Raw genomic sequence first — 24,818 nt, forward strand, 5'->3', positions numbered from 1 at the left:
AGCAATTGAAAAAAAAAAAGCTCATCACACATGTAATAATATGGATTAATCTCAAATGTGTATGTTAAAGTGAAAGAAGTAACAGTCTAAATAATTCAATTTATATGACATTCTGGGAAAAGCAATTCTATAGTGACATAGAACAGGTAAATGACAGCCAGAGATGGATATGGAGGGAGAGGATTACTACAAATTAGTACAAGGGAATTTGGGGGGATGATGAAAATACTCTATATCTTGACTATGGTGGTAGTTACAAGACTATATGTTTGCTAACAACATATAGATACACAAAAAAGTAAATATCACCAAATTAAATTATACATTTTATTTTATTTTATTAAAAAACAGAGTTGCAAAAATTCAAGAAATCACGATGTAATACCTAAGAGTTTGTAAAATTTTTTGTCTACTTCCTTTAAAAATTTATATCTGAATACAAGAGTTTTTAGAATGTACAAATATATTAACAGTTTCATCTAGGCAAAAATTAACATACCTACCTAAAATTTTTAAAATGATATTGTCAAGCTTCTCAGCAATTTGCCAGTATTGCTTTTATAAAAAAATAAATTAAAAAGCTTAACAGGGATGGGAAGGAAGCCATTGGACCTTTTAAAATAGCCTATATCAACTGAGACAGTATTGTTCAGGTTTAAAATGTTAAACTTTGTTTTACATCAAGAAAAAAAAATCTTCATTTTATCTTTACTTTCAGAAGATAATTTAAGCCTAGAACAATAATGGCAGGGAGTAATGGTCCATGCCTGTAATCCCAGCATTTTGGGTGACTAAGGCAGAGGGTCACTTGAAGTCAGGAATTCAAGAAAAGCCTGGGCAACATAGCGAGACCCCATCTCTTAAAAAACAATTAGTCAGGTATGGGGGCACATGCCTGTAGTTTCAGCTACTTGGGAAGTTGAGGCTGGAGGACTGTTCAAGCCCAGGAGTTCAAGGTTGCAGTGAGATACAATTGCACCACTATACTCTAGCCTGGGCAACAAAGCAAGACTGTCTCAAAGAAAATTTTAAAAATAAATAAATAAAAAGAAAAATAAGGTAATAAAAATTTACTGAAAATCAATTATTCACTATAACCGAATATCATTAAATTCTGTATTAGGTATAAACACAGTATAAGGCATAGCTTCTGCCTTCCATACAATCAAACTCTAGTTCCAGGTACAAAATATTTTTAAATGATGTAACAGAGAGTACTAGCATTGATTACAGACCAGAAAAGGAATTGGTTTAGGTAGGAGAGAAGTCAGGGACACTGGGTTAATCTAGGGAATGCCTTTAGAAGGAAAGTTATGAAGGACAGAAAAGCTGGCTAAGTGCAAAGAGAAGGAGAGTCAAGATTTGAGAAAGGAGAAAACATCTTAGGAAGGGATTATTAATGAGAATTTTCTATTCTCAAAACAAAACAACCTGGAAATATCAGAAGACTAATGTTCATTAGCTGTGGGAGGAAATTATGTCTTGAATGCTAGGCTAAAAAGCCTGAAAAAAGAACAAAGATTAAAAAATCAGTGAACTGAGTTCTTACGGGTATATTCCCAGTATAAAAAAGATATCGCACACGTATGTTTATTGCAGCATTGTTCACAATAGCAAGAACATGGAACCAACTGTACTGCCCATCAAAGGAGGACTGGATTAAAAAAATATGGTACATATACACAATGGAATATGACACAGCCATAAAGAACAACAAAACCATGAACTTCACAGCAACGTGGATGGAATTAGAGCTTATAATACTGAGTGATCTCTCACAGAAACAAAGAGATGAGTATCACATGTTCTCACTCATAAGTGGACCCTGAACAACTACCATGTTACTCTAGGAAAGGGAGTGAAAGTAGTGGGAAACAGTGGGGAGGGATAGCTGGGATTGACGGTAATTGATATCCACGGGGGGGGGGCCCCACACCTCATCAATAAGGGTACTTGGCACAATGAACATCTGTATACCTAACCCTGAACTGTACCCCACAATTTCAAAATAAAAATTAAAAAGAAAAAAAAAAAAATCAGTGCTTCAGGTAAGAGAATCAGGCAGTAGCAGTAGGAATGTTGTGCCCCAACGAAGAAAGGAGAGATAATGCAAGGGACCATAGTAGTAAAACCACCATAGCCGTGCATGTGGTGGGAATCTAGAACTGTCCTGAGGCAATGATTTCCTAGAAATGCTTCATGGAGATGATGTTTTATGCTCAGGAAGAATGAGGTCATCAGTGATCATTCATAATGGTGATTTAACATAGTGGTAGGAACATAAGGGAATGGAGCAGAGTATCTCTGTATTTAGAAGAAAAGTGTATTAAAAAGAAGGTTGTACTGGATTTGCTGTGTCCATTCACTAAAGAAAACAAGGTTAATTAATGATACCTCATGCCAGTTTAATTACCATATATTTCTGAGATATGAATTAATAATGATGAGAACTCTGTTATAGAAAAGAAAAGAATTACAAATCACAGCTACTCAGTAATCATGACTCTATAGGCAACTTAACTCCTGAAGCTTCAGGTCTCTCATATGGAAAAAAAGGAGAATGTTTATTTCCTCTTCTTAGGTGCAGTAAGAATCTAGTGAAGTGAGGCACTAACACAAGTGCCTTAAATACTAAAACAAGACATCGTCACCATGAATGAGGAAGATCTAAGCAAAACCTTAAAATATCTTTATAAGCCCAATTATCATTATTTCTCAGGGAGATTGGAGAGAGAGACATAGAAGGATTTTTCAAATTTTTATCTCTAGTTCTCACTTGAGTGATTTTTTAAAAATTGAGATTACGTTGAAATAAGATGGAGAGAAATGTAAAGACTTGCTCTCAGTGAATGCGGAGGAGGATGTTTGGAGCAATCACTACAGAGACAAACAAAGGCAAGTAGGCCATTAAAGCTCGCCAGCGTGGCTTACCGAGGCTGAGTTCATCCTCATCCTTGCCGTGTCCGAGCAACTTTGTTTCGTATGAACAACTTTGTTGGTTAGTTCACTTATTTAACAATAATTTACAGAGTATGTACTCTGTATAAGGTTCTGTGTTAGTGCTGAATCAAAAAGGTCCATCTCTGATTCTAGGAACATAATCAAACTAAGCACCTAAGCAGACTCCAGGAATCACATCAAATGCTTTATATTATTTCACTTAATCTTCATACTGCCTCCAGAGCTGGAATGCTCAACTACTACATGGAACTGTTTGTGTTTAGAGAAAAGATCTGCAAATAAACAGACACTGGAAAGTTGGTAGTGATCTGTGAAGTTTGGCTCTGGTATAGGTGCAAATTTAAAGAAGAGACTCTATTTTTGATCAAGCTCAGAAGCAGACATCCACAGCAGAGGTAATCCAGGGATAGAAAATGATATTGTGGGCAAAGCAAAATATGAATAAAGGTCTTATATAATTTGTAACACAAAAATTAATTTTCTGTGGATTAAGGAATTCATTCAATGTACCCTAAGAAGTTCTTAGGCTGAAATATGCATAAAAAGATGCAAAGAATTAAAATTTTATTCCACAGCAAGAAGGGTTTCTAAATTATAAGAGGAGAAATGAAGACCTAACAAGGAGACATAAAGCAATATACTAATTAGATTAGCACAGAATAAAGAGATTTAACTGCTGAGAATCTAAAAAATGAATTTTGAAGAAAATATTAATTTAACCTGAATGACAGAAGTCTGTAGAGTATAAACCCTTTAGACATAGTGACTGTTCTGAGAAAGCAACTTCAAGAGAAAAAGCAGGCTGTCTGGCATCCATGATGAGTTTTAAATAATGCTTTTAATAGAAAAAATTATTTAAAACTCTTAAACTGATATCTCTATATATATTAAGACAAAACAAGTTAAACCAAATTCAAATAAAGCCAAAAATAACTCCAAAACAATGTTAAGATTTGCTTCTGTTCACACCTGGGTTTTAATGTGCTCAGGATCCTCAGCTTGGCTGTCTCGTTTTTGGCTGGGCTTCCAGGCATTCTCTGCCCTTTTCAGGTGCACATCTTCTTTTACAGAAACTGTGATGATCTTTCTGGGTTCTCTTCTTTGGCCAGGTTGAGATCTCCGTGGTACAACATTCAACAACTAGGAAAAGAATAGTATACCTATTCAGAGTAATTACAATTTACTATCTGTTGTGCTGTTCAAATCAAGCCAGATGAGCCCACCAAAAAATTCTAGATACAAAGACTGAGTACTAAGCACTCTAGTTAGATAGATGTAATCTTTTTTTAGGGGGTAAGGGAGCATGAAAAATAACCTCACCCAGCCTGGGCAACATAATGAAACCCCATCTCTACAAAAAAAGATTTTAAAAAATCAGCTGGACATGGTGGTGTATGTCTGTAGTCCCAACTACTCAGGGGGCTAAGATGGGAGGAATGTGTGAGTCCAGGAGTTAGAAGTTGCAGTGAACTATGATTTTGCCACTGCACTCTAGCCTGGGTTACAGACTTAGACTTTGTCTCAAAAAAGAAAAGTAACCTCAGAAGACCATCAACATAATGTTCTCCACCACTACAATCTTTGATTCTGAGGTCCTAAATAAGACAAAATGATGGGAAATGATGTTGGATAAAGCTGTTATTCCCAATAAGACTATCCCTAACTGAAAATCTACACCTTATTACTTGTGTGAGTGTGGACTGGCTACTTCATAAGTATAAAAATTCATAGGTATTAATCACCACAGTTACAAATCTGCTGCAAAAACTGAGTTTCTACACTTCCACAGTAAAATGCAAATATAACTTCATCAGTAAAATTCTTTGTAGCATGGACACTCACTGTAGATCACAAAGGATCCTGCTCAATTTGCTAGGTCAGAATTACTAAATATATTAAGTCCGTCATAAGTAATCAACAAGTCAAGCTAAATTGCTCTCTGAAAAAGTTCCTTCCTCTATTTGTCAGTGCTCTATTCCTGATGGGTTCCCACTATACTCCTTTGGTAAAACTAATAAATGTTGCTATGTCATATGTTCACTAAATTAAGTATTATTACTACAAGAGATAATGGACTAAGTTAAAAGGTGCATTTTTTGTATATGAAAACATTTACAGTAGTTGATACCTTAAACAATTGTAAATACTTTTTCAAGATTAAACATTTGGGGTCAGGTGAGGTGGCTCATGCCTGTGATCCCAGTAATTTGGGAGGTTGAGGCAGGAGGACTGTTTGAGCCCAGGAGTTCAAGACCAGCCTGGGCAACTCTGTGAGACCTCCTCTCTATAAAAAAAAATAATAAGCAGCAGCAGCAGCAGCAGCAGCAGCTGAGCCTAGTGGCATGCTTGTAGTCCCTCCAACAATATTCTATTGTTGATTTGTGGGGGTTAATAACTTTATCAAGGCCTGGACAAGGCCGAGGCAGAAGGGTTAGCCAGAGCCCAGGAGGTTGAGGCTGTGCTGAGTGGTGATGATGCCACTCCACTCCACCTTGGGTAAAGAAAGACCCATATTCAAAATGAAAAAACAAACAAAAATTAAATGTTTGGGTTGATAATAACTTTTGCTACATCTTAGATCTACTGCATGTTGACAGACTTCACTTTTTCTTTTTCTTTTCTTTTTTTTTTAAACACAGACAGAATTTCACAATGCTGCCTAGGGTAGTCTCAAACTCTCGACCTCAAGTGATCTTCCTGCTAGGTCTCCCAAAGTACTGGGATTAAAGGTGTAAGCCTAAAACACAATCTTTATTTTTCCTAATATATCACTCTTTAAATGCTGAGCAAATATTGCCATTAGATTTATTCTTTTTCCTCAGTTGAATTGAAGGACTAGCCATTAGATTTCAAGTGGGAAGGAAAAAACCACATAAGACATAGATAGGAATCACTTCTTAATGCTCCAACACTGCCCTTTTGCATTCATATTAAGCTTCAGAGAGCGGGGGGGAAAGCTTCAGAGAAAGAAGTATACACTTTAATGACACATATTATATCAAAAGATAGCTTCTAGAACAGGCATGGTCTGAGAACTAAGTTGATAAGCTTAAAAGCCCTTACACATCAATTACTCTCAGAATTATTCTCTTATGCTTCACCATCTACCACAATTAGAAAGGGTAATATCATGGATGCAAGATGAAACATTAGAATTTCTGGGAAATTTCACACCAATCTTGTCAAATGCATCCAGCTCAGGATATAGTACCGAAGATATAATCTCAGACTGCTTGATAAACATTTTTTAAAAGGTCAGATAAGCCGGGCTTGGTGGCTCAGCCTGTAATCCCGCGCCTTTGGGAGGCTGAGGTGAGTGGATTGCCTGAGCCCGCGGGTTCGAGAACCACCTGGGCAGGCGAGACCTCATCTCTACAATAAAATCAAAACATTAGCCAGGCGTGGTAGCGCACGCCTGTAATTCCGGCTACTTGGAAGCCTGAGGAGGAATGATCGCCAAAGCCCAGCAGGTCGAGGCTGCGGTGGCCAGGAGCAGCCACTGCACTCCAGTCTGGGTGACAGAGTGAGACTCCAACACAAAAAAATAAATAAATAAATAAAAGTTCAGCTAAACCCAGAGATAACAGGCAAGGTAAAACTAAAAGAAGATAAAGAGGATCATCAGGCTGAAAAACAATTGCTAACCAGACAGTACTACTATAAGAGCATATATTTAGAATCTAAACTTTGATATAGCAACCCAGACCAAGTAATTCTGTTAAGAAAATGCAGTAATCAAGTAATGTCTGGTTTTTATAATTCAGGTTATATTCTATTGTTGACTTGTGTGGGATAATAACTTTAACAATGCTTGGACAAATGTTAAGCAACAATGAGTTCATAAAATATTTAATTCATGCATTTCTATATAACAATTTGCAAGAACAAATGTTTCTGGGTGTAATAAAAAAATTATGTCAAAATCACAACAGAGACATAGTATGCATATTTGGAGATAAAGTCAGAAAATGTCAATTACCAAAGACTACTGGAAACATTAATAAATATGTCTTGAGATTTGAATCTAGAAAGTGGTAACATGACTTATGGCCATATCTCTTTACCTGCCTCAAGACTAAATATGTGTGAATTGCAAATAAGCAACACAGAGATGTTAGAAATATTACTAAATAAAAACAATATTTTAAAGAAAGAAATTTTGAAAAGCTAATTGATAAATTGTTAGTACAGGATAAACTAGTTAATTATAATCTATGCACAAGCTCTCAAGACAAATTTAAAAATCATATTTCTATCTCTAGATACATATATACATACATCTGATAAACACTGTTCACAAATATTTATGTAGACATTTTGAGTCTTCAATAGATTTACTATGCTTATAAGTCCTTAATATGCTCAATTAATCAGTCTCTAATATTCTCATATTTATACACTAGGAATGAATTCATTGTCAAGAACATCAGTGCCTGGAAAGACTGTGGTATAGTAAAGAAAAGAGGCAGATTTGTAGACAAAAGAACTGTACTCTGGCCAGGTGCAGTGGCTTAGTCCTGTAGACCAAACACTTTGGGAGTCCAAGGCAAGAGGAATGCTTGAGTCTAGGAGTTTGAGACTAGCCTAGGCAACATAGGGAGACCTCGTCTCTATAAAAAAATTAAAAAACTAGCCGAATGTGATAGTGTGCGCCTATAGTCTCAGCTACTTAGGAGGCTGAGGTGGAAAGATTGCCAGTAGGTTGAGGCTACAGTGAGCCATGATCATTGCCACTACATTACAGCCTGGGTGACAAAGTGAGACTCCAACACACACACACACACACACACGAACTGAACTCCAAATCTATTACTTATGAGCAAAGTTACCGTGAGCAACTCTCTGAACTTTGCTGAGTTTAAACTTTCTCATATATATAATGCCCACTATCTAAAAACATATGATGAGGACCATAGGATATAAGCCACATAAAAAGCATCTTAAAATCTGGATATCTAAGATATTATCATCAATCAATACCAAAGATTAAAAGAAATTTTTAAAAGAGTGATATGTATAGTTAAACACTTCATGTTCCTTTACATATGTAAAAAACTTAATACAAATCATCAAATGTATGACATCTTTCAAAAGTAGGATATGATGATTGACATTTACTAAACACAAGCAAAATCTAGGACCCTGTGCTAAGAGTTATGGGCTATACTAAAAGAACTGATGCCTGGTGTCTTTGCTTGAAAGACAGACAAAACAAATGGACAGCCAGAAGAGAAACTTGAATTGTTTTCCAACTCCTCAAATGTTAGAACAAAAATGTAGTGTCAAAATTTGGGTTTGATTAGTGAGCCACCATTTTGGTTGTTGTTGTTGTTTTCATGTGAATTTAAAGCTTAAATGTTTCACCCACTCTCATTTGTCAAAAATATATTAAGAAAGAAATTATATGCATCTCTGTTTTGGAATTTAATATACATCACTCCTATCTCATTTAGAAACTATAATCTTGAATTCCTCTGCTAAACTGGAGAGTCAAAGAAAACAGAACGAATATTAACTCTAGCAATATTTAAAGAAGAAAGACAACTGAGTGTTTCTTTTTCTTTTTCTGAGTTGGGGTTTCATTATTGCCAAGGCTGGATGGAGTGTAGTATCATGATCACGGTTTATTGCAGCCTCTACTTCCTGGGCTCCCAGGTGATTCTTCTGCCTCAGCCTCCCAAGAAGCTGGGACTATAGGTGTATACTACCACACCTGACTTTTTAAAATTTCTGGCAGAGACAAGGTCTCACTATGCTGCCTAAGCTGATCTTGAACTCCTGGCTTCAAGCAATCCTCTTGCCTCAGTCTCCCAAAGTGCTAGGATTACAGGTGTGAGCCACTGTACCCAGCCTTAGTGTTCCTTTAAAGAGAGAAGGGAGAGATAATATGAACTCAGGAAACTTCTGTGCTGGTATTTTTATAGTAGATCAGCTAATCACAAAAGTTAGTTAAAATGAATATGAGCAGCAAGTTACTAGTCTAGGTCCATGGGCTGTTTTACAACAAATATTTTAGAACACTTTGTGATATCTGCAAATAGGTTACTATTAAACTAATACCACAAGGTACTGTGGGAGGCTAAGGCAAGAGGACTACTTGAGCCCAGGAATTGGACACCAGTGTAGGCAATACATCAAGACTTCAACTCTACAAAAAAAAAAAAAAAATCAAAAACATTAGCCAGCGAAGTCCCAAGCGCCTACAGTCCCAGCTACTCGTGGGGCTGGTATGGAAGGGTTACCTAAGCCCAGGAGGTTGAGGCAGCCATAAGCCATGAATGTGCCACTGCACTCCCGCCTGGATGATAGAATGAGACTCTAACTCAAATAAACAACCACCACCACAACTGCCAAAAAATTTGATTTATAAAAAATAACCACAGAGAAAATATTTCCTGGAAATTTTCGATAGATATACAATGTACTGACCACTGAAGCACATTATGTTTGAAAACTATACATATATGCATATGACATTTAAAAACAATAGGTATGGGCTGGGCATGGTGGCTCATGCCTGTAACTCCAGACCTTTGGGAGACCCAGGTTAGAGAACTGCTTGAGCCCAGGCGTTCGAGACTAGTCCGGGCAACATAGCAAAGCCTCATCTCTACAAAAAATAAATAAAATAGCCAAGTGTAGTGGTGCAAGCGTGTAGTTCCAGCTACTCAGGAGGCTGAGTCGGAAGGATCACCTGAGCCTAGGAGGTTCAGGCTGCAGTGTGCATGATCATGCCACTGCACTACAGCCTGAGCTACAGAGTGAGACATCAACCCTAAATAAATAAATACATAAAACAATAGGTATACAATAAAAAGATTTTGTAACAAGTCTATTGCAGACAAGTTTATAATACAAGTCATGGTTACTTAAGCTATACTGTGAACCATACTTCGAAGACTTACTTTAATATCATTAATTGGTAACTAATTATAAGCCAATATGGACAACTGGAAAAAGTCATTTGAAAGGTGGAACCAGAAACGATCTAAAAGTAGGGCTGCTTCCTGTTTTCAAATAGCATTTTTTTTAAACCAGCCGGATAAATTATGAAATTTATTTGTATTTCATCTTTTAAAAGCCAGACAAAACAAGTCTCACTTTCTGGAAAGTCATCGTATTATATATAAAGTGCACTTAATAAGAGGAAATAAGTTTCTTGGTACCACCTGCGAGAAGGACGTACACTCTCATCAATCCCCTCAAGTGCAGGTTTTGTCAGTTTCTCTCCAACCTTCAAACAGCATTATTTTTGTTCCTTTATATGTGAGATATTTATGTACTATGACATTCTTACTACATTAATAAACCAAGGTAAACTGGGCAAATTAAGTGGAGAACGTCTGTTATCTAAGAGAGAGGCTAGGAGAATAACTACTTTCATTAAGACTTACTTAACTCTGTCAACATTGCCATGAGAAATTCCAATTTCACTTAAAAGTTAGCTTTTGACAAATGACAAAACTACTTAAGGAAAATAAACAGTTAAAGCTTATCTTTTTGCAGATACTGCAAATGCTAAATATCTCAATTCCAGTCACATTATCTTGAATGTACCAGAAAAACTTATTGATAGGTGAGTGGGCAAATATACATGGTGATAAAGTTACTTTTAAAATTCATTTTCACAAGCTAGGCTCGGTGGCTCAGCCTGTAATCCCGTGCTTTGGGAGGCTGAGGTGAGTGGATTGTCTGAGCCTGCGGGTTCGAGACCCGCCTGGGAAACTTGGCGAGACCTCATCTCTACAATAAATCAAAAAATTAACCGGGTGTGGTAGCGTGCACCTGTAATTCCAGCTACTTGGAAGGCTGAGGCGAAAGGATCGCCAGAGCCCAGCAGATCGAGGCTGCAGTGGCCAGGAGCGGCCACTGCACTCCAGTCTGGGCAACAGAGTGAGACTCCAACTCAAAAAAAAAAAAATCAAAAAACAGTAGACTCTGGTATGCATGCAGAGAAAAGAAAACACTTATACACTGTTGGTGGAAGTGTAAGTGAGTGCAACCTCTATGGAAAGCAGTATGGGGATTACTCAAAGAACTAATAGTAGATCTACCATTTAATCTAGCAATCCCACTACTAGATATCTAAGCAACAGAGGTTGTTATACTAAAAAGACACCCTCATGTTCATCACCCTCATGTTCATCACAGCACAATTCACAGATGCAAAGATGTGGAATCAACCTAAAATGTCCATCAACCGATCAGTGGATAATGAAAGTGTGGGATACATATGCCATGGAATACTATTTAGCTATCAAAAAAAAAGTGAAATCATGTTCTTTGCAGCAACATGAATGGAGCTGGAGGTCATCATTCTAAATGAATTGACTCAGAAATAGAAAACCAACCAACAAATGTCTCACTCACGTATGGGAGCTAAATGGTCGCAAGATGAAAATAATAAACACTGGGGACACCAAAAAGGGGAAAGTTCTGAACTACCTCTGGGGCACAATGTTCATATCTGGGGAATGGGCCACCTGAGGCCAAATCCCCACCACTACACAATATGTCTATGTAATGAATGTGCATGCATACCTCCTGAATATAAATTTTTTTAAAATTGAAAAAATAAAATAAAATAAAATAAAATTCATTTTCTATTTTCAATATATATTTTTTTGAGTTGGAGTCTCACTCTGTCGCCCAGGCTGGAGTGCAGAGGCACACTCATGGTCACTGCAGTCTTGACTTGCTGGGCTCAGGTGATCCTTCTGCCTTAGTCTTCGAAGTAGCTGGAACTACAGGCATGTGCTACCATGCCTGGCTAATTTTTTGATTTATCGTAGAGATGAGGTCCACCAAGTTGCCCCATCTGATCTTGAACCCGTGGGCTCAGGCAGTCCTCTCAGCTCTGCCTCCCAAAGAGCTAGGATTACAGGCTTGAGCTACTACGCCAGGCTCAATACTTTATTTTATTTTTATTTTATGTTTTGAGTTGGAGTTTCACTCTGTTGCCCAGGCTGGAGTGCAATGGCATGCTCACAGCCACCCCAGCATCAACTTGTTGGCTCAGGAGATCATTCTGCTTCAGCCTTCCAAGTAGCCGGAACTACAGGCACATACTTCCATGCCTGGCTAAGTTTTTGATTTATTGTAGAAATGAGGTCTCACCAAGTTGCCCAGTCTGGTCTCGAACATGTGGGCTCAGGCAATCCTCTTACCTCTGCCTCCCAAAGTGCTGGGTTCAATATTTTAAAATAGATAAAGCTTATTCTGACCTCACAATTTTTTCCTAAAACTAATTATTAGCAAACAATAAATAGTACGCTAGTAATAAAAAGTGACAATACACATTGGAAGAGGATTCATTGTTTTGGTGAGTGACATATGAACAAAATTGAGCAATAATGATAATAACCAAAGATGCAGAGAATAATCAAAATGGCATCAACATTATTTCAAATGTTTGGCAAAACAAACATATAAACCAAAATGAACAATAACAGACAGAAATTTAAACCATCAAAAAAGAAAATAATACTAGAAAAAAAGGTATACAATGTTTTCTAGAAAGCTGCTTTCAAAGACTTTCTGGTGAGGTAATTCAAGCTCTAAAAAATTTGAATTTAGTATTTTGAGAAAATAGACAAATGTTAAACTTCAAACCTACGTGAGAACAGAGTATCACACACAGAGGTCTCTAGGATGGTGATGCTTAATAAACAATATGCTTCAGATTAAGGAAATGTTTGGTGACTTTTACAATGTCTCCAACACACTGTAGGCATTCTAGTATTTTTTTTTTTTTTTCTGAGTTGGAGTCTCACTCTGTCACCCAGACTGGAGTGTAGTGGCCGCTCCCGGCCACCGCAGCCTCGACCTGCTGGGCTCCGGCGATCCTTCCGCCTCAGCCTTCCAAGTAACTGGAACTACAGGCATGCGCTACCACGCCTGGCTGATTTTTTTTTGATTTATTGTAGAGATGAGGTCTCGCTGCCCAGGCGGGTCTCGAACCCATGGGCTCACGCAATCCACTCACCTCAGCTTCCCAAAGGCGCAAGATTATAGGCTGAGCCACCGAGTCCGGCTTCAAGTACTTTTTAATCAGTGTTTGACTATAGACAAATCATCAAATAATTTAAATATCTTCCAAGTGATATTTGTTTTTAGACAGTGTCATCTTATTTCAAAGCAGGTTTCAAAAGCTGCCATTCCAGAAGTAAAAAGGTGATGAGGAAATAGTGTCACCTTATATAAAAATATTTTTACAAGCATAAAATACAGTAATCATAACAGGGTGACTCACAAATGTACAGCAAACCCCAAGTTCCTTCAGAACATTAGATTTGGCACTCTTTATGCCATTCTAACTTGAGGGAAGACATATTCACATCATTGGCAATTTCCCCCCAGGCTTCCTGCAAGTCTACAAAGCATAGAGCAGGCAGAGCCTGCCAAATCCTACACAGTGCAGTCCCCTAGCATAACTCCATTGGTGATGCCACTTCCACCGCTGAAGAGCCTGCCACTGGGGTTGTAATGGCAATCTGCAGTTTACCAATACTGCACTCTTTTGTACATGTCATTTGTTCACATTTTGACTTTATAACCAATAATAAATAAAAAGAGTGAAACAGAAAATATTCTAACACCAGAGACTATTATTTTTTTTTAAAAAAGGGTTCAGCGCACCCCTAGAGGCAGGCTCTTCAGGGGTGGGTGCGAGATCGCCAGTGGAGTGCAAGTTGGGGCTTTGCTCTGTTCCAGAATTGGCAATCCGTTCCTGCTCTGCACTTTGCAAATCTGTAGAAACAAAGACAAAGACATGAACATCAGCTGAATGTCATTAGAGATCTCCAGTAAATCAGGACACCTCAAAACAAAAGAGGAATCTTATCAAGGTTGTTCTATTTTTAAACCTATTTGCAGGTCATTTCAACTGAAAAAAGTATGAAAAACAAATCAAGACCAAATTAATGCAGACTAGCTTCTTTCAAGTAAAAACAACTCAAGTGTATTCTTTATTTGTTTTAACAATAGTATGGAGAGAATAGCCTTTGCCTCTTCTGCTGTTGTTTCTTGATTACAGGAATCAATGAATAAAAGCTGCTCTCTTGCAATTAGACAAGCTGTCATGGAGTCAATGACAGTTTCTAATTAATTGGGTTGTAGGGAACTTGCACTTACAGGAACACCTCTTCCACCAGGTGACTGCCTTCCAAAATCTGCAAAGGCTGGAGTAAAGTCTGGTCCTCGAGGCAAAATCCGAGGATCTAGAGTTCGCAACTTGGGCTGGTTGATCTGCATGAAAAAGTAAAGAAAAACCTAACACAGGTTCCAGAGCATTTTATGCCACAAAGATAACAAAAACTATGACTGAAAAGTTATGTCAGCTGAAATGGTAAGCACTGACTTGGGAATCAGTAGAAATTCAATCTGATCAATGGTAGCTTCTTCTACTGGGCTACTCTTACAGACATTAGGACAATAATGGTGTTCTGACACCCTGGGACTAATTAAGGCCTTAAATTCTCAGGAGGGCTACACAGAATCAGTAGACTAGTTCACTGGGTACTTAGAACCAGTTGAAAGGCACAGGACAAGCTATCTTGAGATTCTCTGCACCTGAGTTAAATTTGGGGTTTTTTTTTTTTTTTCCTGAGGACATTCACCAGGATTTTAGAGCACTTGCCTATAAGAATCCTGCTATTGTTCATTTTAGTTTTGATGCTGTAGACTTATGGTTAGCAAAGCATGTATTTTGAGAGGACAGTAAGTCCCTCAAAGAAGATATATTTTGTGTGTGATGACTCATTTAAAATTTCACTGTATCTGCCTTGTTAATCTGAGATATCTGGCTTTGCATAAGCATATAATATGACTATGGACTGGGCAAAGCTAAACAGCTCAGTGAGAAATCAACTAATAAGATCAGGTATGCTGGCTCGTATCTATAATCCCAGCACTTTTGAGAGGACAAGGTGGGATAATCACTTGAGTCTAAGAGCTCGGGACCAGCCTAGGCAACATAGTGAGGCTCCCATCTCTACAAAAAATAAATTAGCCAGGAGCGGTGGCAGACACCTGTAGTTCTAGCTACTTAAGAGGCTGAGGCAATAGGATCACTTGAGTATAGAAGTTTAAGGTCACAGTGAACTATGATTATGCCACTGCACTCCAGTGTAGGCAACAGAGCAAGACCTTGTCTCTTAAAAAAAAAAAAAAATTCAATGAATGCATGGCCAAAGTCAGAAGCAGTAGCAAGACAGGCAGAATTTTTTGTTGTTGTTATTGAGTCAGTCTCACTTTGTTGCCCAGGCTGGAGTGCAGTGGCACACTGCTCATGGACACTGCAGCCTCGAAGCTGGGTTCAAGTGAAACTTTCACCGCAGCCTTCCAAGTAGCTGGAACTACAGGCATATGCCACCATGCCCATCCAATTTTTTTATTTATTGTAGAGATGAGATCTTGCCATGTTGCCCAGGCTAGTCTTGAAGCCATGGGCTCAGGCAATCCTCTCACCTCCACCTCCCAAACTGCTGGGATTACAGGCATGAGCCACTGTACCCAGCCTAGGCAGGAATATTTTCTAGGAGAATACTCTAATTCACTGGATAGTACACTTGCCCTCTGCAAAACTGCAGTAGTCTCAAATTAGCACCAATAATCAATTATTATTATTATTAACGGTATTCACATGAGCACCTAAGAGAGATGACTTGGATATATCAATAGAAATCAGAAGACATGTTGCAACAAGAAAGTAAAATATTACAAATAAGGTATAGATAAGTAGTTGCTGGACATCTCCATAAGGGGTGGATATCATTCTATAAAATGGTTAATCCCTACATTTTAATTAGGAATACATCGTTCATCGACAAAACAAAATACTTTGAGCTTAGTGACCAGCAGTAGTTCATCACTGGTTTACATGAAATTCCTTCAGCAGATATACGTCTGACTTGACTCCATTTAATTTAATAAACAAACTGTACAAATTTTCTGTGTGTACCATTAAGATTAGAAGCAAAGAGGATGGATGTCTATCTACTTGCATATTAGGGAATTTAATCACTGAAAGTATCTATCAGAGGACATTTGAGATATATATTCTTTGAATTGTTGACGCCCACTAATACCTTTCTAGGTTTCTGGACTACCCTCAATGCCAGTAGAATTCCATAATGAAAGTTTAGAAAGTGAGGAAAGAGCCCCATATCAATTTAATCATATGCTTCTCCCAACAAATACACAATGTTCGCATTACTAGGAAGCAGCTATAATAAGCAAACAAATTAATTAGATTTTTAAAATCATCACTCATAACAACATTACTGTAATCTGTAATAAACCAAAAACCCAACAGTGTTTAGGGAAACTCTAATTCTTTTTTTTGAGTTGGAGTCTCACTCTGTCGCTCAGACTGGAGTGCAGTGGCCACTCCCGGCCACTACAGCCTCGACCCGCTGGGCTCCGGTGATCCTTCCGCCTCAGCCTTCCGAGTAGCCGGAATTACGCACTACCATGCCCGGCTGATTTTTTGATTTATTCTAGAGATGAGGTCTCACCAAGTTGTCCAGGCGGGTCTCGAACCCGCAGGCTCAGGCAATTCACTCACCTCAGCCTCCCAAAGGCGCGGGATTACAGGCTGAGCCACCGAGCCCGGCTGGAAACTCTAATTCTTTAACATTATATATTTTTCTTTAAATACCATTTGGTCTAGTGATTCCTAAGCATTGCTCATACTTCACATATTAGCACTGACAGTTAAAATCAGCTCCCACCCAAAAGACCTAGTTTTCTCTGAGTATGCAGCTTACCTTATCAAGAACCACATCACTGATAGGAGGCAGGCCCTCTGGTTTTTGAATACAGGCTGGCATGAACTGGAAGTCCAACAGAAACTCCCTGTCATACTGCTTTTTACCTTCAGTATCAGCAGGCTTCCAAGATTCTAGAAAGAGGGATACAGAAAGACCACTGTTTGGAGGGCATTGTAGGCATAGTCATGTGTTACATAATGATGTTTCAGTCAACAACAGACCATACATACAACAGCGATTTCATAAAATTATAATGGTGTTGAAAACGTTTATGATCTAGTAACACTGTAACCATTCTAACATAGCAGTGCAATGCATTACTTACTTGACTGTGGTGATGCTGGTGTAAACTAACCTACAGGACTGCCAGTTGTAAAAAAGTACAGCACATATAGTTATGTAAGTACATAATAGTTGATCATGATAACAACTGCTAATGGTTTTTGTATTTACTATACTTTTAGTCATTATTTTAGGGTATATTACCTCTACTTATAAAAAGTTAACTGTAAAACAGTCTTAGGCAAGTCCTTCAGGAAATAGTACAGACAAAGGCACTGTTATCATAGAAGATGACAGCTCCAGGCATGTTATTGCTCATGAGAACTGCCAGTGAGACAAGACATGGAGGTGGAAGAAGGTGATATGATGATCCTGACCATATGTAGGCCTAGGGCAATGGGTTTGTTTGTTTTGTCATATTTTTTAAAAAGTTTAAAAAGTAAAGTAAAACAAAACAAAACAGAAAAATGAGCCGGGCTCAGTGGCTCAGCCTGTAATCCCGAGCCTTTGGGAGGCGGAGGTGAATGGATTGCCTAAGCCCGCTGGTTCGAGACCCGCCTGGGCAACTTGGCGAGACCTCATCTCTATAATAAATCAAAATTAGCTGGGTGTGGTAGCCTGTGGTTCCAGATCCTTGGAAGGCTGAGGCGGAAGGATCGCCGGAGCCCAGCAGGTCGAGGCTGCGGTGGCCGGGAGCGGCCACTGCACTCCAGTCTGGGAGACAGAGTGAGACTCCAACTAAAAAAAATTTTATAAATAAAAATTAAAAACAGAAAAATGCTTACTGAAGTAATTCCAGCATTTTGGGAGGCTTAGAAGGAAGGATTGCTTGAGCCTAGGAGTTCAAGACCAGTCTAGGCAACAAAGTGAGACCTTGTCTCTGCCAAAAAGATTTAAAAAAATTAGCCGGACATGGTGGCACACCCATAGTCCCAGCTACTACAAAGGCTAAGACGGAAGGAGGTCAAGACTGTGGTGAGCTATGATCATACACAGCACTCTAGTTGGGGTGACAGATCCAAACTAAAAAAAAGAAAAGAAATGAAAACACTTTTGTACAGCTGTATTGTATGTTTGTGTTTTTAGCTAAGTATTATTACAAAATAATTTAAAAGTTTATAAAGTAACAAAGCCCTAATAATTTAATTTATTATTGAAGGAATAAATAAAAGTTAAAAAAAATAAATTTAGGGCTGGGCATGGTGGTTCACATCTATAATCCTAGCACTTTGGGATGTGGATATGAGAGGTTTGCGTGAGACCACGGGTTCAAGACCAGCCCGGGCAACTTGGCAAGATCTAATCTCTACAATAAATCAAAAAATTAGTTGGGCATGGTGGCACACATCTGCAGTTTTAGCTACTTGAAAGGCTGAGGTGAAAGGATTGCCTGAGCCCAGCAGGTTGAGGCTGCAATAGCCATAAGCGAGCCACTGCACTCCAGTCTGGGTGACAGAATCAGACTCCGACTCAAAAAACAAACAAACAAAAAACAGTACAGTGTTTACAAAGTCTAACTTCATGTACAATAACAACGTAGGACTTCACATTCACTCACCACTCACTGACTCACCCAGAACAACTTCCTGACTTGCAAGCTCCATTCATGACAAGTGCCCTATAAAGGTATACCATTACTATACCTTTTTTATGTTTAGATATGATTACATACACAAACAGCATTGTGCTACAATTGCCTACAGTATTCAGTAGAGTAACATACTGCATAGGTCTGCAGTCTAGGAGCAATAGACCATATTGTATAGCCTAGGTGTGCAGTAGGCTATAACAGCTAGGTTTATGTAAGTACATTCTATGATGTTTGCACAATGACAAAATTGCCTAATGATGCATTTATCAGATCATATCCCTTTTGTTAAATGACACATGGTCATACATCTCCTAAGAGCACAAATCAGACTTCAGATTTTACTTTATCTCCTCATGAACAAAGAAACAAACAAAATAATCAAGGAAACACTGAACTGCAGTCAGAAAATACTATGCAAAGATTTTAAATTATCATCTGTTCTTTCATCCCTTCTGGATACCTTTGAATGGCAAAATAATCTGAAGCAAGTAGTAAACACTTTACATACACACTAAACAACCTTTAGTCAGGGACATATAGTAATCCTTATTAAATGAACGACCAAGGCTTTAAATACCACAGAAATAAGGAATTTGATAATATTCTTGGGTTTCATGGAAAAGAATACTTTGACCACTTAAAAATGTTAGTGTAGAGAAAAGAAAATGGCAAAACACAAAAACAAATAAAATACAGTAATGAAAAGTCTAAACAGATTAATAATAAATTTTATTTTCTGCCTGCAATTTCATCTAAAAAAAACAAAATAATGTACTCGTTTGCTGAGCCAACTAAATTGGGAATGCATATATCCTTCTCCAAATATCCTGACACTAATTGTACTCTAAGCTAATATTTTTAATATACATTTTAAAGCAGTTTATTGTCACAGTGTTTTTCTGCTACTATTATGACTATTATAGCTATAGTTACTCAACCCCATTCTCATTATATAATGTTGAAGAATTTATAGAAAACGTTATTGGATAATAAAAGCAAATCACAATTTTTTCCTTCTAATTAACAAAACTCTTGTCAAAATCAGGCTCCAGATTACTTCATAATAGCAGACTAGAATCTCTTTATGTTAGTCATTCCTAATGTGTAGATTATAGCCTGACCCACTGATGGTCTTTGAGAATTCTGTAAATGTTTTCTACCAAATTGTTATTACCTTATTATATTTATTAAAAAGTAGACAGTTTACTGGAATCTAAATCTTAAACTGCCTTTTTTCCAATTACTACTGCTGAATATTAATTATAGAGGCAAAAGGCAGTTAGCTGATCAATTATAGTTGGGGCCTGTAACTGTGCACTTTATCCTTACAAAACTGAAGGATAAAAATATAATTTACACAATTCTGAAAATAACAAAAGTGTTTCAGTTTCTTGAAGAATGATTGGTGGCTACAAGTACTCAGAGATCTGGCACAAGCCTAGATCTATTAAAGCAATTTTGGTACATTGAGTCCTAAGATTAAAAAAACAAGTTTCATAATGGCATAACTTCACAATTTCATAAAGCCCATTAGCAGTTTACTGGTAGTGAAAACATTAGTATACTAATAAGGTAAGTACTGATCAGTGGTTTTCAAACATTTCTGACTGTAAGTCATAGTAAGAAATATAGTGACTTCATGAGCCAGGACAAATATAAATACATATATAAGTAGCAAGTTTCTCAAACTAATAATTATCCTACAATGTGTAATGCACTGAGATGGTTTACTACATTTGCCTTTTTAAAATGTTGGTTGTGATCTATTAAATTAATTTTACAACATATTAAAAGTGTTAAAACCAGCAGTTTGAAAAACACTGGTCTAGATTATTTTTGAGGTCTAATATTTCACATTCAAAAGCTATCACATGGTAAACTCACTCTAGATTTGGCAAACTAAGAAAACTTGTCACCTACCCCTGACACATTATCAAAGGAACCACCTTTCTCCACATGTCCATACTAAATCTCTATAAATTTCAAAGTCAGTCAGGGTTTAGCTAGTATTAATGCAGAGGTTAAATGCATTTAATAGTGTCTTAAGATGAAAGATCCATATATTTGTTTATCATATACTTATTTAACATGTACATCATATGTATTTATCACATTACTTATTTATCATATGTATCTATTACAGTATACCTTCCATACTGCAAGTACCCCGTAACTCAGTCACACTGTTTCTGACTGATCCATATCATTGTTCAGTTCTACAGAGTGATTTCTGTCAACAAACTGAGTTGAAGGCTTGTGAAATCATGAGTAACACTATCTTAAAGGTCATATCTGTAATATCCTTTTCAACTAAAATTAATAAAATTAAATTTAACTTATCATATTCTACCAGGCTGGCACAGACTGATTCCTTTTGCCAGATGCTCTACCAATGCCAGTAAAAGAGGAATACCAGCATCAGATATCATTTCTGCCTACACAGAACTCTCCAGATTTGTTAGTCACTAACTTATGTCTGCTGATCTACCCTGTAAATTTCATATTGTGATTAACTTCGTTCTTCCATCCAGTACCTCTCTAGGAGGCAACATTTCTCTAAGGTTTCAGTAGAGTGAAGGGGAGAAGAAAAGAGGTACACAGGAAGGCAGGGATAAACTTACCTTGTTTAAAAGGGAATGTGACCCCGTCACCAGAACTATCGGTGGAGCCTGAATTAACATCTATTCCTTCACCCTCAGAAACACTCTCAGCACCACTGCGTACAGGCTCAGCTTCTTCTCCATTTTCTTCTACAGCTTTCACTTTTTTTAGGTCAGAGTGGTCTCTTTCAGGGTGAAACTCTTGGTTCATTTTATCCTGTTCAGATTCAAGCGCTTTCTCAACTGAAAGCTCATCTTCGGCTTTAGGCTAAATAAGTGAACAAAGAGGTTATATATTTTTTCATGTGTGTAAATATACATAAAGACCTGTACCTGCCCCCTCAAAAAGCATAGAGAAGCATGTCACTTAAGATAAGAATGCCTGTGTTCAGCATGTAGTACTAGAATGGTAAAGTTTTTAAAAAATACTGTTCTCCTTTCAGAACCTAGGATAAGGCAGACAACTAAAATGGCTGCTGAAATGCTTTAACATGAAACAAATAATATCCAAATGTACCAAAGGTTAGAATGGAAAGAACTGTTAATCCTATGAACTTGACAGACGTGAAAGAGTCCTAGTCAGAAATCTAAAACAAGCACTCCTACTCTTGCCACTAAAGCTCAGCAAATATAAAAAGAAACACAGGAAGATATTTTTTGTACTGTCTCCTGGCTGTGAAATGGAAAGTTCAGGGAATAGCTTAAAGCATCTAAGTCTTATAAAGTTGATCATATCTCATTTTACAAGGAAGCTACTTGTTAGTTAAAATCTATTTTGTTTACTGTTTCTCAGAATTCTCTGAGGCTATGACCATACAGGATGGATGGGTGGATGGATGGATAAATAAAAGCATAGACAGAAGGGAGGGAGGGAGGGAAGAAGGAAAGATCCTATCATACACACAAAAATGCTCAAAACATCTCTCTCAAAGGAGAAATCTGGGTTCTGGAGTATCATACCTAATTTTTAAAGGCAAAAAAGAATATAAGTTATTCCCCAGATTATTTTTTGAGCACCTTGGTGTCATATATAAAAAATGACTTTCTAAAGTCTTCATCAATCATGACCTTGAAGTCTTTTTTTCTCATGAAGGGTAAGTACTCTGAAAACAATCTTCTGGAACAAGCACTCAGAAGAAAGTGGCATTCCAATTGATAAATTCATTCTAGAAGAAAAGTCAGAAATTGGGTCTGGTTCAACAGAAGATTGTGTGAGATAGTGTTACATAAATCAGAAAGTGGCTCATCCGAAATAATTTAGAAATTACGTTTTACAAAACATTAGTGACAAACGCTACTTGTCACATAGCTAAGTATTACAACAGTTACATCACTGGTAAATTTTCTTTTACTATGCATCAGATTATGGCGAAAAGATACTACATTCCAAAATGTTATCAACAGAAACAGATGGTTTTTAGGTCATTTCTATAATGAAAATTAAACTTCATGTGAATACACACAAACACCTCCCTTTCTCCTGGTCCCACTGGGAAGAGACAGTATATGAAAACCAAAAGAAAGACCTAAAATTCCAAGAAAACACATCTAAAAAAGATTTTTTATAAAACAATGCAGAAAGTAGGTATTTTTAAAACTTTGAGAAAAACGGATCTACTAAATTTGAATCATGAATCAGTAGCCTCATTTTTTAAAAATTTCATACTTACTGTAGTCTAAATTAACTCATAATGACCTTGTAATACCATCTAATAATTAAGTTCAGGTCATCATACAATTATACAGAATTCTTATTCCAGATCTTATAAAATGGGGAGGGGGAGCTATTTTAGAGACTAGGGTATATTACATCCTCTCCTCTGTATCTAAAATCAGCAACAATTCACCACATATAAACAGAGGATGGAAATTCAACTTCTAATTGGAAAAGCAGTATAAAGAAACATGTTCCATGAATAACAAACCATCATTCAGAGAACACAGAATCATTGATATAAGGGATATTCAAAGAATCAACAAAAAAGTTGAAATAAATATTTATGATGATTATTCTTCTTTCAACAGGATAAAATCCAACTCAACAAGTATGTGTCTAAGAGTTCCTAAATGATTTACTCAGAAAACTGGGTTGAAGAAAGAGTGCACCTCACTGGTTGGACTATCAAAGGTGAACCTTTTCTAGGAATCTGTTAAGAATTCACTTGATAAAACTCTATGCTCAATGCAACGAGTTTCTTAAAAGTGCTAGAAAATTAGACTGAGAACTATTACGTAATGATTGATAAAATGTTCTAAAATTTTTTATTTTTAATTTTAAAACTGTAGGGTACAATTATTCAGGGTTAGGTAATGTCCTAAAATTTTTAAACAGATTTTAAGATGCCTTGACCAGCTTTCTAAAGATGAAATCATCCTTTATCCTTACTTTTCTAGGCTATAATTTAAAGAATATGATAAAATAGCTATAACAACTCAACAACACAATATATAATACAAAACAGACTCACACTTGAAATAAATTATGTGAATGGCTGATAAAAAGATTAATCTAAAAAAAGGAGTGTTTAACCGGACAAAGATAATGGCATCCAATTTTTTTTTTTTTGAGTTGGAGTCTCACTCTGTCACCCAGAATGGAGAGCAGTGGCCGCTCCTGGCCACCGCAGCCTCGATCTGCTGGGCTCTGATGATCCTTCCGCCTCAGCCTTCCAAGTAGCTGAAACTACAGGCGCGTGCTACCATGCACGGCTCATTTTTGATTTATTGTAGAGATGAGGTCTCGCCAAGTTGCCCAGGCGGGTCTCGAACCCACAGGTCCAGGCAATCCACTCACCTCAGCCTCCCAAAAGCGCAGGATTACAGGCTGAGCTACCAAGCCCGGCTCAATTTTTTTTTTGTTTTTTTTAGTTGGAGTCTCTCTCTGTCACCCAGGTTGTAGTGCAGTTGCACACTCACAGCCACTGCAGCCTCGACTTGCTGGGCTCAGGTGACTCTTCTGCCTCGGTCTTCCAAGTAGCTGGAACTACAGGTGTACACCACCACACCCAGCTAATTTTTTGATTTATTTTAGAGACAAGGTCTTGCCATGTTGCCCAGGCTGGTCTCAAACCCAAGGGCTCAGGCAATCATCTCACCTTTGCCTCCCAAAGTGCTGGGATTACAGGTGTGGGACACCATGCGTGGCGGCATCCAATATTTACACTACTACTCAATTTTAGAAAAGGTAGAGACTAGGATTTCTAAAAGGCAGCTGAGAGTAAATAACCAAATACTTTTAGTTTTTACTTTTAAACCATAGTTAAGAAAAAAGTGATCGGTTCCAAAGTAGTCAAAACAGTTCTCATCTTTGCAGAGTAGCAAGCAAAAGTGGATTTAGAGCAAACAAACTGTGGCCTGTAGATGAATTCTGCCTCACCACCTGCTTTTGTACAGCATGAAAGGTAAAGATGATTTTACATTTGTAATGACTAAAAAAAATTGGAAGTTTTTTTCATGACATAAGAATTCAAATTTCTGGCTGGGCTCGGTGGCTCAGCCTGTAATCTCAGCGCTTTAGGAGGCCGAGGTGAGTGGATTGCCTGAGCCTGCGGGTTTAAAACCCGCCTAGGCAACTTGGCAAGACCTCATCTCTACAATAAATCAAAAAAAAAA

At 37.5% G+C, this 24,818-nt stretch overlaps 1 protein-coding gene across 5 annotated transcripts in view; it reads right to left on the reverse strand.

Annotated features, from left to right (window-relative positions):
• Positions 1–24,818, reverse strand: part of EIF4G3 (eukaryotic translation initiation factor 4 gamma 3) — a 181,505-nt gene that overhangs the window by 74,226 nt on the left and 82,461 nt on the right. For 4 of the 5 annotated variants that reach the window (XM_021709853.1, XM_021709852.1, XM_021709851.1 and 1 more), the window contains 4 exons: positions 21,228–21,474; positions 16,731–16,864; positions 14,095–14,208; positions 3,931–4,101 (listed from right to left, as the gene is read on the reverse strand). In XM_021709853.1, the coding sequence (XP_021565528.1) occupies positions 3,931–4,101; positions 14,095–14,208; positions 16,731–16,864; positions 21,228–21,474 (666 nt within the window). Of the gene's footprint in view, positions 1–3,930; positions 4,102–13,599; positions 13,711–14,094; positions 14,209–16,730; positions 16,865–21,227; positions 21,475–24,818 lie in introns of all 5 variants that reach the window. The other variant, XM_021709850.1, reaches the window with a different exon arrangement.

This window comes from Carlito syrichta, unplaced genomic scaffold, assembly GCF_000164805.1.
Source record: "Carlito syrichta isolate Samal-C Ts95f unplaced genomic scaffold, Tarsius_syrichta-2.0.1 Scaffold287509, whole genome shotgun sequence".
Classification (NCBI taxonomy): Eukaryota; Metazoa; Chordata; class Mammalia; order Primates; family Tarsiidae; genus Carlito; species Carlito syrichta.